This window comes from Gigantopelta aegis, chromosome 3, assembly GCF_016097555.1.
Source record: "Gigantopelta aegis isolate Gae_Host chromosome 3, Gae_host_genome, whole genome shotgun sequence".
Lineage (NCBI taxonomy): Eukaryota > Metazoa > Mollusca > Gastropoda > Neomphalida > Peltospiridae > Gigantopelta > Gigantopelta aegis.
This window is the reverse complement of record NC_054701.1, coordinates 32,029,091-32,047,794: the sequence shown is the minus strand read 5'-3', so window position 1 is coordinate 32,047,794 and position 18,704 is coordinate 32,029,091. Positions and strand designations below refer to the sequence as shown.

The 18,704-nt window shown below is 35.2% G+C and overlaps 1 protein-coding gene across 1 annotated transcript in view; it reads right to left on the bottom strand.

Annotated features, from left to right (window-relative positions):
* Positions 1 to 18,704, bottom strand: part of LOC121367896 (E3 ubiquitin-protein ligase PDZRN3-like) — a 351,336-nt gene that overhangs the window by 285,118 nt on the left and 47,514 nt on the right. The window contains exon 3 of the mRNA XM_041492344.1: positions 17,257 to 17,367. Within this exon, the coding sequence (XP_041348278.1) occupies positions 17,257 to 17,367 (111 nt within the window). The remainder of the gene's footprint in view (positions 1 to 17,256; positions 17,368 to 18,704) is intronic.

Here is an 18,704-nt window from a genome sequence, read left to right as displayed (position 1 = left end):
GATCAAAAGTTTTGACCAAACATTAGCTTTAATGGCCAACACCCTGACAAAAAGCCCCAAACACAGGTGACACCTTGAGCAGGTAAGTGGTATTAACCGTGCTCTGGGGATTTACTTGGGTTGGCTTTCTCTCCAACATCAAAGATGGTCGTCGTCGGAAACACACACTTGGATTCATCCATGATCGCAAGTGGATTTGATGCAAAAATGCAAAGCAGATCTCACTATCTCTCCCTCTCTATTTCTTTCTATCTCTCTCTACCTCTTTCTCTCTCTCTCTTTCTATTTCTCTCTCTGTCTCTGTCTCTCTCTCCTTCCTTCCCATCTCACAACTAGTTCTATTTGTCTCTCTCATTTCCTCTTATTGTCTGTCTGTCTTTCTCTACCTCTTTCTCTCTGTCTCTCCTCTCTCTCTCTCCATCTCCCTTTCTTTCCCTCTATCTCTCTTTGTATATTTCTGTGTATGTATGTCTCTCTGTCTGTGTGTTTGTCTGTGTGTGTGTGTGTGCGTGTGTGTGCATGTCTCTCTCTATCTCTCTCTCTCTCTCTCTCTCTCTCTCTCTCTCTCTCTCTCTATCTTTTCCTCCTGGATAAATAACTCAGCCATTATATATGGATTGTCTGTCCAGGACATAGGTTAACGGTTAGTAGTCAGAGAGAAATTAGTACAATGGCCTAATAAGAAACTTCTCTGGTCCACAACATTAATCAAGGGTGGGGTTCCATCTAATTTTAAATATTTGCTGATATTAATATTCAACCTGTTTATCCAGAGAACCTTACATGGAACAATTTGTTCAGTATCACGTCAAAATTCACTACACAAGTTTCAGAGATCACTACACAAAAGCATTAAAGCATTTAATAGTTGTTGCTAATGAATTTTCAATTGACAAGAAATATTGTTAATCAAGATTTTGAAAACAAAATCTTCCCTGCCTTATATAAAGAGCATATACCTGTCTAAACTGAAAAAAAAATGTTTTTCACATTTTAATATTTTAATATAAAAAGGTGAATTTTTTTTTTTTTAAATTTCACTGTACTAATATAAAATATAACCTATATTTTTATTGTGATTTTTAAAAATCCATTTGTTTAAGTGAAAAAACCCCACCATATTCATAAAAAAAGGTTTGGTAACTCATGACTAAATTTATTACTTAAGCAAATGAACCTTGTATAAAGAACAGAAACATATACAGAATTATTTCAACATTTTAATATAAAAATGATGCATTTTCTTTTATTGTAATAAAAACATTCCATAAAGACAGGGAAAAAAATGTATTTTTAAAAAGGTGGAATAACTAATGACTAAATTTATCACTTATGCAAATGCATGGACATCTTAACAAGAAAATTGGTATCATTTTAAAAGTAAACTTTGTTAAAGGTGCCTCTGTGATGTGAATATAAACATGGACATGAATTCAATAATATCAAATCATCGTTAATAAAAAGTGGCGACAGGAGAAGCCATTAATCTCAAGAATTTAACAAAAAGCTTCTGAAAAGTAATCGGCAAAAAATCAAGAAAGCTCCGGGTTCAACTTGATCAATCTTGATCAATCGTAAACAGATAGTCCCTGTTCCCATGATGCCCCACTCCCGTCCATTGTTCCTTTTAATCCAACGGAAGGTAATCTCAGCATTCAATACCGCTATCCTATTGTTTCAAAGGCGACGAAATGAGATCTCTTAATTAACACTCAATCATCGTTTGTCGTAATTCTTAATGAACAGACTAAAACAACATTAGAGTTTCTAAAAACGTCTTGCAAAAAGCTAACTATTAATAAGATAGGGGAAAGAAAGTAGCTTTGTGGAGAGGCCCGTTTCGACTAATCACGTTACAAGGCGATTGTGTGACTGCCTCAAGGCAAAGCCACACTCTAGAACGGTGGGCAGCGAATCTCGTTTCACAATACACTTGGTGAAGTAATGTTGTTCTTTCGACTTAGAGGAAACAATGATGAGCCACGACAACATGGCTGTGGTTTCATAACGGAGCTCACACAAAATGCTTTACAACCACTCTGTTTTACGTCCATTCTCCACAAAGAATAAAACAACAGATCTGTGATATTGATTCTTTTTTTTTCTTAAAAGATTCACAAAATATTGTTTAATTACAATCCTTTTTGTCTCATTTTTTTTTTGGACTCAGAAGAATTAATATAACAATGAAACAACTGTTATGGATTTGTATTTAATGACCCAAATAGTGTTCCCAAATAGTTTTTTAATTTCTTTTTCAATTTGAAAGTTTTTCTTCTCCATTCTTTCACTAACATGAATGAATGTTTAATGAAAAAACATCTGCTTTCATGGATGTCAAACAAAAGTGCAAGAAAGAGTTAATGTCTTTCACTAACAAGAAGATAACAATTTTTGAAAGACCATTTGCTTTGCTGATTTGTATTTAATAACAAAAAAATGACACAATATGTTTTTTCAATTAGACTTTTCCTTTCCTTTCTCCCAGTAACAAAAACACAACAACAAAAAACCGACAATACAAAATCTGTTATTGATTTGCATTTTACATGTTAAAAAGAAAGATCGTCAAAAAATATTTTTTTCAATTACAATGTTCTTCCTTCCCCATTCTTCCAGCAACAACGAATTGACACCATCAAAACAAAGGGCATGATTTTAACTTCTTCTGTAACATAAAATTAATGTGCATGTGCACAATTAAGCTATGAGGAGGGACCCTTTTCAGCAGACAATTTCTTCCAGTTCAGCACCTCTTTCTCAAGCAACAATGGATAATTCTGTGAAAAACTGCAACCCAAATTGCTGAGTGTCCAATGAAAACAACACTTAATTAATGTGACCATTGAGCAACCGAGCTCCAACTGATAATGGCCAACACTAGAAGTGGCCAACATGGGTTGATCAGATTTCAATCGAAGTTACTCTTCATGTCCATAGAACACTCTCAAATCGGTATTCTAAAATTTCTCCTCATCCTATAAATTATGTGTAATCTTTTAACATGTATTTTTTTTGTTTTTTGTCCTTTGTTTCCTCCCTCTGCACATGTTCACCACAAACAATGAGTCAACCCACATGAAAGGAGGAAATTCAATCTTGGGGAATTTTAATCCAAAGCATAAAATTAAAGCATTTAATGTTATGCTATATGCAATTATTAGCTGTGGTAATTTTTACAAAGAAAATTGACGAGAATTAGGATTAAGCCTGCTATTAAACCCTTACCATTAGGTACAGGTAATTAACTGAATCAAACTTCTGAATGGCCAGGTGTGTAGTTCAAGTAATAATAATGATGTGGTGATAAATAATTATTTTCAGGGATCTGTAGGGGCATTTCACCTTATCTCTCAGTAACATTTGTAAAAAGGACCAAAAAAAGAAGAAGAAGAAAGGACCACAAACGATCATTCTTGCCATTTTCAAAAGCTTGGGAACCATTAAATAACAGATATATATACACAAACATATATCAATATAAGAGTTCTTGTATATATGGGCTATGGCCTTAAATACAACAAAAGAATTGATTTATATACACTTCTTAGGCTTTTGAAAATTGCATGAACCATAATTTCATTCATATATCACTTACAAAATTTGATTTTGTGCTACCTATTTTTCATTCATGCATTAAAGTGACTGACCCTAGTTTTTAACACTATGACATATTTTTCAGTTAGAGACGTTTTTGATAACTGAAATCAAACATTACATTTTATTGTTTAAATTAGCCATTTGCATACATGTACATCTGAGGTGTTTCTGGTCACTGTAGTGTTTCTAATATAAAAAAATACATTTTTCATAGTGTTAAAAATGCACGTACCTCTGAAAAGTAATGGTTATGGAGAAGAGCCCTAATTTGTTTTTAAGGGTTTTCTCCCCATATCAACGTCACAGACTGTTGTTTTATTTTATTTTAACTTTATCTAAATGTGTTACAGGTTTGTAGATAACCAAATTTAGAAATTTTTTTATGGGTTGAAACGAAGTCTGCAACTTTAAAGTTAGGACATCATTTACATGGACATAGTGGGTTCCTGAAATAAACAGGACAATACATACCATAGTCTTTGATGGTTGAGATAGGAGGGGGGGGGGGGCTTGGGTCTATACATTTGCTGATCGTGGGTAACCATGCAAGGTTCAAACCACAGTGCAAAGGAAGCAAATGTTTTATGTTACGATGTACTCAACACATTTTATTTACAGTTATCTGGCATCAGACATATAGTTAAGGACCACACAGATAGTAGAGAGGAAACCCACTCTCGCCACTTCATGGGCTACTATTTTTGATTAGCAGCAAGGGATCTTTTATATGCACCATCCCACAGACAGGATAGTACATACCATGGCCTTTGTTACACCAGTTGTGGAGCACTGGCTACAGTTTAAAGAGTACACTCAACATATGGACAATCTCCTCTTCATTTGTTAGCTGACATTTTTACATTAATAATATTTTTTATTTATATAACATAGTTATTATCTGACATTTTTACCCTCTATAATTATATGATAAATGCATTCATTACATCAATATTATTTCTAATTATTTGATAACTGCCAGCCTGTCTGTTGCAATGATACTTAAAGACTGTCAGCTTACAGATATGACGATGATCATAAGAGGCTCATTCATTCATTGCCTTTCAAAAAGCAATTACGTTCTCTTTCTAGTAACCGTTTATCATCCATCTTTTTCTCACTGTTCAGACACCTCGTTTGTCATAATGGTATTTATTTTTCTTAATGCCAAAACCTGTCTAAAGCAGATGCCTCTGCCACGAGGATTCTCTAATCATAACTTGCCATATTCCACTGAGCCAATTTCACTCACTTATTGGCTTTCTCATAGTGGGATGTATCAGCCCAGTGGTAGACTGATTGCCTTAGGTGTGATGGGGATAGAGGTTCCCCAACACAAAATCAATTCCCACTGCCAATAATGTTAACATTTTCTATTAAAAGTAGTGTATCATTATGATAATAATTGGCTTACTCATATTGGGATGTACCAGCCCAGTGGTTGAGTGATTGCCCAAGGTGTGATGGAACTGTAGGTTCCCAAACACCAAACAATTCCCACTGCCAATGATGTTTACATTTTCTATTAAAGTTAAAGTTTCTGTTATTTCATGACACCACAAGAGCACACTGATTTACTAATAATCGGCTGTTGGATGTCAAACATTTGGTAATTTTGACACATAGTCTTAGAGTGGAAACCTGCCATGGTTTTTTTTTCATTATTTGCAAGGGATTTTTTTTTACTGCACCATCATGATATACCAGTCATGATGCACTGGCTGGAACGAAAAATAGCCAAATGGGCCCACCGACAAGGATCAATCCTAGACCCACCATGCATAAGCCAAACACTTTACCACTGGGCTACGTCTGGCTCGACATTTTCTGTGCAGACTCATACAAGTCGTGTATAATTATGATAGTTACATCAGACTTGTAAATACACAGTTTTCAGTTTACAGAGTTTACAGTCTTCTGATTTATCAGTAGCTCTATAGGTTTTTCTTGACCAAATTACTTCTCACTGCCAATGATGTTAACATTTTTTAAATACAACTGATATTTAAGCAGTGTATCAACAGTCCTATAGTTTGTCCCATCCTCCTACAACAATATTTTTTGTAAATAATTTCAGTTTGGTTTGACGTAAAAATAAAAATAAGTGTTTTAGAAATAACAAAAAAACCCACTATTTTTTAGTGCAATTTAGAAAACAATTGGTTGAGAAATAAATAACTTGCAGTAAATTCCATAGTATGAAAAACGGTGTTCCCTGTGGAAAGGACTATCGACACATTTACACACATATAAAAGTGCAAGAAAATGGGATGTTACATGACCATAGTTTTGTCTCAAAGTTTAAGGTGCAAGCACCATCAAATAATGGTTCATTACAAATAAAATCTGACAGGTAAATATTCAGAACTGACTGCAATTGTCGTCATAATTATATTATCACTATACAGGCAGCCTCGTAGAATAGAAACCGGCTGTACTCTTGTTAACAACTGGGAGGATGTTATACGAGTGCAAAAGATTTGTTGATGCAGCAATACCTTGCGCACAGCTCCAGGAATACTTTGGTACCATGCAAGCATTGAAGTATGGCCCCGCATGACAACCATGTAGCGAAAAAACGGAATACCTCATTCAAAACACTGACAGGGCAATTTTTCTTTATCCTTGCTCCTCTGATGTTAAACGAAGTGATAGAGATAACCTGCTTTGAAACACAAGACACGGGGCAGTAAACCTGTGATGTCATAATGAGACCTGTCAATCATCTACGGTGCTGTGCAATATGAAAATTATTGCCCATGAAATTAGTCTGCCATTACAGACATGACAACAAGAAGGGTACTGCTTTCTTATCTCAGCATGCAATGTTTCGTTACTGAAGTAAAATGTTTTGTATTTAGCGGTAAATTTACATTCATTGAGCTGTTCTTACATATATCATGCTGTCGTCTGTACAGTTTTGAAAGTACAAAATTAATTATTAATATTATTTTTTATTATTTTTATTTTATTTTTTTTAGCATCAAAATCATTATTTTCTTAATGCAATATAAATAAAAGAAAAGTAATTTTCCTTGCATTAATTTACTCTTTTCAATTAATTGACAGCAAGGGATGTTTTATCTCATAAATAGATCATAGCCATACATCAGCTGTGAAGCACTGGCTGGAACAGGGATCAATCTTAGCCAGGTACATATTTTATCACTGGGCTACATTCAGCCCCTTGTAGTGAAGAAGTAAAGTTTGTTTTATTTAACGACGCCTCTAGAGCACATTGATTTTTATCTTATCATCGGCTATTGGATGTCAAACATGGTCATTCTGACATATTTCTTTAGAGGAAACCTGCTGCCACCACATAGGCTACTCTTTCTGATAAGCAGCAAGGGGTCTTTTATATGCACTTTCCCACAGACAGAACAGCACATACCACGGCCTTTGATGAACCAGTTGTGGACCACTGGTTGGAACGGAAAATAGCCCAAACTGCAAATGGGTCTGGAGTGAAAAACAAAATTAAGTTTAGTTTTTTTTTCAACAAAAGTACGACTATGTGTTTAACTTTACTGAAATAACATTTTTATATTTACCAGCAAACATTATATTATGTTGATTATTACTTGTACATTCATATCTTTTATAAGTGGATGTACATTATTTAATTTATTCCATGACTAGTAGTTATTGAAACATGAAAGAAATTACCGTCTTCCCATGTGATCATTTCTTTCTTTCTCTTACTTTATTAACCTTGACAAGATTCTGAGCAGTGCAAAATAATAAACTCACTCAGCATGTCTAAATAAAGTGGTAAATCCCATCCTTAAGCTCAAACCGACAGCCAGCTAAAAAAAACCCAAAAAACATTCTAGTCTGACACACTCCACCATCCAGGAAATGGTGTAATAAAAATATGTAACAAACTTAGTAGCCACTCAAGCAGAAGAGAAAAGATATGCCCGACGAGGGAAATTGGCCAATATTGGCCCGATACGATCAGACAAATTGAATGAGAAAACTATTATTTACGTCGATGCCCGATGATGAGTCTCATTATCAGTGTATATTAGGTGGCCACAATAAGCTGCGTGGAACAAGCGATTGCATACAGACCATACTAACCAGGCTTTGATTGCATACAGACCGTATTAACCAGCCGGTGAGTCAAGCCAGACCTAATAAGGCGCTATTAAACAGCACTTATGTGACACCCGGACCAAACAATGTCACTTCTTAGCATGCAGCTCGGGCGTGCAACAAATTTCACTAATTTGACAGGGACGGGGGATTTTCACACGATTCATGACCATCTTTTCGCTTAAACTGCCTCCAGTTGGTAATGAGACTGTAGCAGGAAAATTCCTGGGGGAAATTGTCGACTCTGCGGAATGCATGAAACAAGTGGTTTGTACAGAATGGAGATGAATGCAGCCAGAGGTGTTTCTCTCACAAGATTTCTAAATTAACACATGATTACATTTCTTCCAGTTTTACGAACTTTTCTAATTTTTTTCTTCTTAGCTGGGGAAATTGTTTTTATAGAAATACGATTTAATATCTCTCAATGAAACTTCCCACAAGTCTAATTTCGTACGCGTTTGATTTCTTCTTCTTTAAAGGCAATGAAGAGAACACTAAAACTTTAGTGATGATGATTCATACAGCTTAATATCCAAATCCTCGTAAAATATAGCAGAAACTGTTAAATATCAATTCCCAGATGTATTAAACAGAAAATGAACAACCCAATGATTTATGTCTACAATTTATTATAAAAACATCAAGTTCATCAACAGGTTTCTTAATTCTGCATGCTTCCAGCAGCAAATTCTGCCCAATCAATCAGTATTTATTGTTTAAAATTCCCCAAATAGTGCTGGTACAAAATACAAACAAAATGACAGATATGTTATATATATTATGCAACTAAACAGAAATGTTACATGCAAGTTTCTGATTAAGCCACTGCCAACAGGATGTGCTGCCCAGTGGAAGCTCTCCTTATACTTAGAATTTTTTTTTCTAATTTTCATTATTATTCATACTTACCTAGTGCTAGCACAACATATTTAAACTGATGTTCCCCACTATTATACTATCAGAGCAATATTGGCCAATTTCACTCATCAAATACTTTTTTGTCTTCTACTTGAACAGCTATAAAGTTTGTAACACATTTTTTATTATACCATTTCCTGGATGGTGGAGTTTGTCAGATTAGACTTTAGGTTTTTTTTTTTTTTTTTTTTTTTTTTTTGGGGGGGGGGGGGGGGGGGGGGGGGCCTTCCCATACTGACTGTCAGACTGAGCTTAAGGATGGGATTTACCAGTCTATTTAGTCACGCTGAGTTAAGATGTGTCTTTATTATTCAATCCAACTTTAAATTGATGTATTATACCACTAATTAAAATCGCTGAAACCCACTCAGATTATTTAAAATACTTCATTCCAGTGACATGGGCTAGGGTGAAGCTTTCTCATTTCAGTTTACAGCAGCAAGCACAGCTAGTGTTAAGTAATCATAGTACATGTATGCATTGCTTCATTTCTCATTTGTCTCCATACTAAAACCAATTACAGGTCAAGTATGCTGTCCTGGGCATACATATCAGCTATCAAAGCAGTATGTCTGGCACAGTGGTAATTATGATTAGCTGAGCTAGGGCAAGACATAGCCCAGTGGTAAAGTGTTCGATCCCTGTCAGTGGACCCATTGGGCTATTTCTCGCTCCAGCCAGTGCACCACGACTGGTACATCAAAGGCCATGGTATGTGCTATCCTGTCTATGTGATGGTGCATATAACAGATCCCTTGCTGCTAAGCTCATGAAGCGGCGACAGCAGGTTTCCTCCCTCAATATGTGTGGTCCGTAACCATATGTCTGATGCCATATAACCGTAAATAAAATGTGATGAGTGTGTCGTTAAATAAAAAATTTCCTTATGATTAGTTGAAAACTGTTAGTAACTGAAAAACCTGTCTAATAATGTTATAGGTATTTATTTAATTGGGTAATTGTTTGTCCAAGTTCAATTCCACCCACCCCATTCAATCAGTAAGTACTGCACTACTGGTGTATCAAAAGCTGTGGTACATGTATGTGCTGTCCTGTCTGCAAAAAAGTGTTGCAGGATAGCTACAAGATGGCAAGAATGGACAATTAATGTCTTTTTGTAAAAAAGGAACATCTGAATTTTTTTTTTTACCAGTTTCATAACAAAATCCAAACAACTGACAGTGTAGCTTCATCCATCAACCTCTTTAAAGAAAACACTTTGCTTTCCCCATTAAAATACCCCCGAGATGCTTATGATGTCCAAAAAGCCCATTTATCAAGATGGCATTCATATTTGAAAACCCATTATTGATTCTGACAAAGTCAGCTTGAGACTTTCTGGCTAACGACATTGAGTGACAGGCCAACATTTCAACCCAGTGACCAGCTCTGACCCTCTGTTGTGTCATAACAAACCTGAAGGCTAAAAAAAAAAATCCACACCATGCATGAAGCCAGTAACCCCTCAAGTAGGAAACATCCACCGTTTCCCAACAAATAAAGAGGAGAAAGGAGCTCCGAAGAGCTGGCGACACTGTTGCACAATGGGAGTGTCACCATTTCGGGTCTCTCCACAGGAGTAATGCAATAATTAAGTGTAATTAAATCAGCTGCTCCTCCCGGCAGAAGTGGCACGGGTTTGGGAAAGATCAAAAGGAGGTGTGATGCAATCCGGCGATTTCACCGGAAGGCTTGTCAAGACGTGCACACGGGTAATGGAAGCAGTCATCCATGACTCAGGCGCATACTCTTAAGACGACCATGCTTTCCCCCCAATACCAATTTTTTTTTTTTTTTTTTGGCCCTCCACCATTTTCTTTCTTCTGTTTGTATCTCACTCTTTACCAAGGTGGACAGCATCAACTAATGAAATTTTTTTCCCATTTTCTCCATTTTACGAGTCACCGTTTAGGAGATCTCAAGTATGTGGATGTATGAACGGGATGTCTTTGAAGTGACAAATCGAGACGGAATCTAAACTTTCCATCTCTTCCCAATAACCTCTCGAGATGGAGATTTAATTTGGATGGCCCAAAGAGGTGTAGTACTGTAATCACTTTTCATAGGACAGTGTGCGTTTAGTCACATTCGCCATGTATCACTGGCTAATGTGCTGAATTTGAGTCACCTTCTCAAAAAAGCAATTAGACAAGCCAGAATGAGTTCGATTTTCTTTTTTCACTTTTTACTGTACTACAAAATCAACTAGGATGTGTTGATGAGTCAGGAATTCTGCCAGAGGGTAAAGCGGGTATGGTGCCATACCCACCCTTTTGCAAATTTTATTATTTTAAGTTAACCTTTTGACACAGTTATGATTTTCTTTTACACTAACCCTAAACCTAACCCATTTTCTTTCTGAGGGAGGCTCCCAATACTCTCTCAACTGTGATTGCATTCAGCAAACACATTGTAAATATTCAATTCCATAGTGCCATACCCAAACATTTCTTTCTGGAAGAAACCATGAGAGTATATAGTTACATATAGATGAATGGACTGACTTATGAAATCAGTCATGATATACCGTCAAATGCCATTACTTTAACTTCAGTTCTTCTCATTAGTCCAGTATATCTTGATATTAAAATCATTGTATCAAAGTATAATTTTGACTAACTTATTATTCTTATTTTGAGCTATCAATATTTTGAGTCATTTGCAATATTGAGATAGAGATGTTTGACTGTACATTGATTTCAGGATACAAATGCATGGAATGGACTGAATGTAATTGAATGTGTTTACCAAACTATGAAATCATTCACAATATATGTTGATCTGAAGAGATATTGATGCATAATTAAATGGACTAAAATTCAGATGAATGACTTTATACCAATATATGAACTCAAATACTGATATGACATATGTTAAAGTGAAAGACCAGTTTTTAAACACTACAACATATTTTTCACTCTTAAAGCCGTTTTTGATAATTTAAATTAAAAGTTCTTACATTTTATTATTTGGAATATTTGTTTTTGTACACCTGCAGTGGTTCTGGTCATCCAGGTTTTTATAATACCCCAAAATGCATTTTTCATAATTGTAAAAACGCACGTTTGTCTGAGATGTAATGGTTATCGAGATAAGCTCTAGGCATTTCCCCGTTTAAACATCAGAGATTTTAGCTTCACTCGTTATACCTTTATTCAAATGTGTTGCATTTTATATTAACTAAACTTATATAGATATAGATATATATAGATGAAAGGAATAAAAAAATATATATATTAATAAGATCAGCTTAGTATTGGTTTTTGTGGTTTTTTAATTTATTTTTGTATTGGTATTCAATTAAGGTTCAAGCATGCTTTTCTAGGCACATACCTCAACCATTTTTGCTGTCTATTCAAGTTAATGGTCAGTTAGTGAACAATGTGATGATATAATTTATATAACTATGGATTAAGAGATAACTACAAATCAAATTGAATTTTAACAACATGCAGTATACTAGTCTAATGACTGGGTTTTTTCAAATCATTTCAAAAAAGTAAATTTAGTGTAATCTGACCAACCCATATCACTTCAGTTTGTTTATTGCATCAATAAATGTAATTGGCAAAGCTATAACAATTGCCCTTGAGGAACTGAAAACAATATAAAAACCATAAAATAACAGTACATCATTAAAGTCATTAGTAACTGGCTATCATTGAAAACAACAGTGTGTCAATTAGTATTTTTATTTTTTTATTATTATTACTTTTTCATGTTATGTTAATAAAAGGGCAAAGAAAAGAATATATTAAGGGTTGAAAAGAAATTGTGTCAGTGCTATCGTTATGAGTAAATGAGGTTAATACAAAATATATATTTGTTCAATTCATACTGGTCACAATGGGGTATTTTTTATTTTTGTTAAAATATCAAAATATATGCATGTAACAGTGTTAAAAATCAATAGAAACAATTGTCTAATGAACACCACATCATCCAATAAGAAAATATTTTAAATTATAAAAACATATTACAAGTAACTGTATTTTGTAACCTGCCATTTGGTACATAATAATGTCTTTTTAACAGTTTTATTTGTAATTCATGTGATCAACATATTACAAACAATTTCTTTTAAATTCAATTTTAACAGTTCATCTATAAATAACAGCTGATAATTAAATACCATATAAAACGTACAATGTCTTTTTGTCGATGATAAAGTTATTTCCACTTTGACTGTAATGTGTCCATTAAGAAAATCATTGTTTTTCCTTCAGATGATCAAAGGATACTTGAAGAGATTTAATTTAATTAGAGAAGAAAGAATATTGTATAATTAATACCTAATCCAATAAATATTAAAATATGCCTTTAAGTACTGTGACATAACAGCTTTAGTTTATTTTAATTAATAAAAAAATGCCAAATTATTTCTCCAAACGTGCGTCACTCAATGAAAATTAACATTGAAATCTCAATGAAAATTAACATTGAATGATTACTAATTAATCCGATAAAGATTAAAACATGAATTTTTAGCTGTACATCAAATACTACGACACAACAGCTTTTTAGTTTGTTTTAATTAATAAAAAATGCCAAATGATTCCTCCCAAATTGCGTCACTCAGTGGAAATTAAGGGTCATTATTTATGACAATGGCGTGTGCACCCCGACCTCTGGGGTTCTCTTCCGATGAGTTCCCACTGCATTTGTCCTGGAATAATCTCCCTCATTGTCCAGATCAAAGACACGTTAGATGCGTGTTTCTCATCCTGGTTGTCAGGGAACAATAGGCGTCGCGGCAGGACCGGGACCCCGCGGTGAGGTTTACGACTGCACTCCACCCCGTTCTCTGCAGGAGCCTATTGAGGGGGTGATTTACCAGCCTGTGTAATTGAAGCTTTCTCCCTCAGCTGCTGTCCATGTTGACTTTGCTACATGGAATATGATTTGCCTTGTCACAGCTAATTTGTCCGCACTCGTAAAGTAGTCTGTTTGTTCACATACAATGGCCAATACATTATCATGCCGAATTACCAGTGCTGGTGACACTGACAGTTCGATATGACATGGAAGCTATCACAAATTGTATTCTCATACTACACATCATGCAGTATTATCAATTTTTCATTTGAAAAATGTTTTCTAATATGAATACAGTGTGTTCATAAAGTACTATGTACATGTAAATGAGCAGTATTAGACAGGGATTTTCTAAACACTTTGTATACACAAAAATATGATGCCATGAAAAAATTAATTGTGAAAACATCAGTCAATACTGAAAACATCAGTCAATACCAATCACAATCAAAACTTTGTTAGGCAGTCACCTGAACGGGTGTTAAAAGGTGACCACTTAAGACAATTGGCTATTTATACTTAGTTGACCTCTCAAAACAAATCTGATTGGTCTAACTACACCAATTAAAGACAATGATTTAAATTAATAAATGGCTACTGGATGTCAAACATTTGATAATTCTGACATATAGTTTTAGAAGAAATCTGCTACATTTTTCATTGGAAAAAAAGAAAGAAGTGTTTTATTTAACGACGCATTCAACACATTTTATTTACGGTTATATGGCGTCAGACATATGGTTAAGGACCACACAGATTTTGTTTTTAGAGGAAACCCGCTGTCGCCACATAGGCTACTCTTTTACAACAGGCAGCAAGGGATCTTTTATTTAGCACAAACCATGGCCTTTGTTGAACCAGTTATGGATCACTGGTCGGTGTAAGTGGTTTACACCTACCCATTGAGCCTTGCGGAGCACTCACTCAGGGTTTGGAGTCGGTATCTGGATTAAAAATCCCATGCCTCGACTGGGATCCGAACCCAGTACCTACCAGCCTGTAGTTTTTCATTGGAAGCAAGGGATATTTTATATATATATCTGCACTTTCCACACATATGACAGCACATACCACAGCCTTTGATCTACCAGTCAGAGAATGGGTCCACCAAGGGTGTTTGATCCTATAACCCCTGCACCTCAGGCAAGTGCTTTACTGACTGAGCTAAATCCCCCGACCCCATCCCCACCCTCCCCAGGTGTTAAAAAGTGACCATTTATACAACTGGTTATCTACATTTAGTTGACCTCTCAAAATAGGCTTGCATAGTAGTTTATATAATAACAGAACTAACAAATATTGCCTTTAAAATCACAAAATCTACAGAGTGGCTCTTTAGTTGCAAATCAACTGCCTTGTGACTCTTAAAAGCAAGTGACTGGAAAAACCCAGTCTTATGTCTTTTTAACACATTTGATGCTATAGTGAATTTATAACATTATAATCATTAAGTACTGTAAACCTGGAGGAAAAATGTGTGTGTATTAATTTTGCATCCTTCGCACATGAACTCACGTCACAAAATTGATTTGCATGCATTATTTTCTTTGCAGATACACACTGCAAATACCACTAACAAATAAATTTAATTCTATCATTATACATTTTAACAATCAATATGGAGGGAAGAAATGGAAGGAACTCTTTCCACAAGGCCAACATGATTTAAGGACATTATAGCCTTGTTAATAATATTTTTTGGTTCCAGTACATGTATTTTACAGACTGTGAAATTCAACAAGACGATAAAGAGACCTGACAACGCACTTGTCTGCTGGCACACCAAGCCAAGACCCTTAATGTGCGTAACAATAAATTTTCACACTGGGCATATCAATTTTAAGGATTTTGACAAGAGGGTATTGGGAACGCTGGCAGCTATTTTCAGGGGATAAAGCCTCACATTTGTAAATCCAGCGCTCATGGCCGACATCAAAGGGGAGATTAGAGACTTCCATCAAGCACCCCTGTCTCCACGGCGACTGTGCAGTTTAACTGAATTATGTCACTATTAAAAACACAAATGGGGAAAAAGGAAAGATTGCTCGCAGGAGCGTCCGTTATAATCGACTCCTCGCGACAAATGAAGAGACTTCCTCCCTGCTCGGGCTCAAATCCATTGTCGCAGTTTTTGTAAGACGGCATGTGAAATTGCGTGGAAATTATTCCTTTCGACATTGTCATAAAATATTCACAAAATGTCTGCCGATACTTCTGAGAGTGGTGCCTGAGTCGGCACAAACAATAGCAGGGTAATACGAACTTCTGCCGCTTTGTTAGATAAAATGTCTTAAATTATTATAATTTACTCAAATTGGTGTTTCATCCATTAACTCGTAAGCCAATAATGAAATGATGTCAGTGATTTTAATGGCAATATTTTAGTCTGTTTCCTCCATGTTTCCTCCTTACTGTCCATGAATTTGGTTACCATTATTTTTGACAATGTCCGCTATAATGCAGTCTTTTTGTGTGTGCATTTTAAAAACATTTTAAATGTTTACAAATTCAAGGATATAAAAGATATTTTTCTAAAATACTTGTTTTTAAAGGGTCATCAGAGGATGGGGTAAGAATAGGGTCCCCAAAATCCAACAACATCCATCTGCATTCAAATTTGTTTCAATAGAACAATCGATCTTAAGTAACTCAGTCTGTGATTGCTGTCATCAATAATTAGATACATGTATAGATAAATATTTATACATTATTTGTATACACATACATACATAGTCTACACATATACATCTATGTCTCCATCGCACCACACACTACCTAGCCAAATTATTTCCATACTTTCAAATGCACAGATAAACAAATTGGCAAGTAGTGGAGCTCCACTATAAAACTGGAAGTCCATCCGTAAAACAAATTCTGATTTGCTATAAACCGGACTCCCTTTTTTAATAGATTTTTTTTCTTGTATTTTTATAAATTTAAATATTTTGTAAACTGGGAAAATACATGCATATGAATTTTGTGTTGTTTTTGTGAAATTCATATACAATTATTATTAACATTATTTACAAACGAACATGCATTAAGGTGCTTATTCACACACAAAACATGTCACAATTTTGATCCAGTTTACATATGTTGTAAAAATAAAGAGAAAACAATTACAACAAATTACACAAGCCTGAAAAGAAACTGACATAAGACGACTCCTATAAGCCTGTCAGGATACAGCAAGCTATATTTGTTTTAAATCTGAATGACAAAAACAGATATTACATTTCAAATCATAAGGCAGTCTAAAGGAGAGTCTGACAAGGTGATGACTCTCATTGATCATTGTGGTGCTTCATCTGTAGGACTGCAACTCTCCCATGATATTTCATAGAAAACATTTAAAGCCGGCCATAGCTGGAGAAACATCAGACAAGGACACCATACTTCTTACCTTGATGATCTTGTCTTGAGTTTTATCATACAGTTAACCTTTAAATCTGGCCTGTAAAGTAAATACTCCAGACAAGGACATCATGCCTCTTACCTAGATGATCTTGTCTTGAGTTTTACCATAAAGTTATCTTTTAAAACTGGCCTGTAAAGTAAAAACTTCAGACAAGGACATCATGCCTCTTACCTAGATGATCTTGTCTTGAGTTTTACCATAAAGTTATCTTTTAAAACTGGCCTGTAAAGTAAAAACTTCAGACAAGGACATCATGCCTCTTACCTAGATGATCTTGTCTTTTAAAACTGGCCTGTAAAGTAAAAACTACAGACAAGGACATCATGCCTCTTACCTAGATGATCTTGTCTTTTAAAACTGGCCTGTAAAGTAAAAACTACAGACATGGACATCATGCCTCTTACCTTGATGATCTTCTCATGAGTCTTCATCCCGTTCTTATCAGCAGGACCTCTGTCTGTGACTCGTGACACAATGATCCCATAGGACACCTTGGTGTTATTGTTCGGTTCATGCTGCAAGTAAAAACAAACACTCACTGTTACCTATGCAATACCTTGACATAGTCTTATTTCACTCTGGATAGCAGCAGTACATGTTATAGTAGTTGTACTGCTAGCGACTGACATGTAATCTATTTATGAAAGTTAAAGTTTGTTTTGTTTAAGGACACCACTAAAGCACACTGATTATGGTAATTTATTGGATATCATACATTTGTTAATTGTGGAACACAGTCTTAAGAGCAAACTTGCCACATGTTTCCATAGCAGCAAGGGATCTTTTACATGCACTTCCAAATAGACAAGACACAACATTTGGTATTTTTCTCACGCCAGCCAGTGCCCCACGACTGGTACATCAAAGGCAGTGGTATGTGCTATCTTGTCTATGGGATAGTGCATATAAAAGATCCCTTGCTGCTATCAAAAAGAGTAGCCCATGAAGTGGTGACAGTGGATTTCCTCCGTCAATATCTGTGTGGTCCTTAACCATATGTCCAACACCATATAACCGTAAATAAAATGTGCTGAGTGTGTTGTTAAATAAACCATTTCCTTCCTTTGGTATTTTAATCATGGGGCACTGGTTGGGATGGGGAAAAAGACAATGAGTCTGCCTGCTGAGAATGTTTGATCCAAGGGCACAGACACTACAGACAAAGATTCCACCAACTGCACTAATATTCCACCAACTGAGCTAATTCCCACCCTCCGAAAACAAATTGTTATTTATGCAGTAATTTAACATGGTTTTATTTCTGTTCAGCAAGATTAAATATTAAAGATGTACTTCTAGTGATTGACATGTACATTGTCTATGAAAATCATTGTGGCGGCATATTAGTAGAACATTTAAATGGATGCTGTCTATAGCAATCACTGTAAAGGTGTATTGGTAGCCTATAGATCAAACATATAAGCTGTCTATAAAAATCACCATGCTAAACATGATGAAAGTCATCTAAGAGAAATGAAAGGCCTATTTGTTTAATGACACCTCAACATTTTAAACTATGGCTGTTTGTGTCTGACATATGATTATTTCAACACTTGGTCTAGACAGCAAGAGAAAAGCCCCACTGCAGCCACATATGCTATCCTGATGTATTACAAAAAGAAAAAGAAAAAAAGATACAAGCAACAAAGCCACATGGCAAATATGAAAAAATTTAATTATTTTCTGTAACATGATTTATTTCATTCTTTTTCAGATATTAATTTTTGGGGGGGCCAATGTAATATTTTAAACATAAAATGAAATTAAATGGCGACACACTATTAAAATTATGGACAAGATTACAACAAACTAAACAAGTTTTTTGAGGACAGCCCATATAACATTTCTCTTA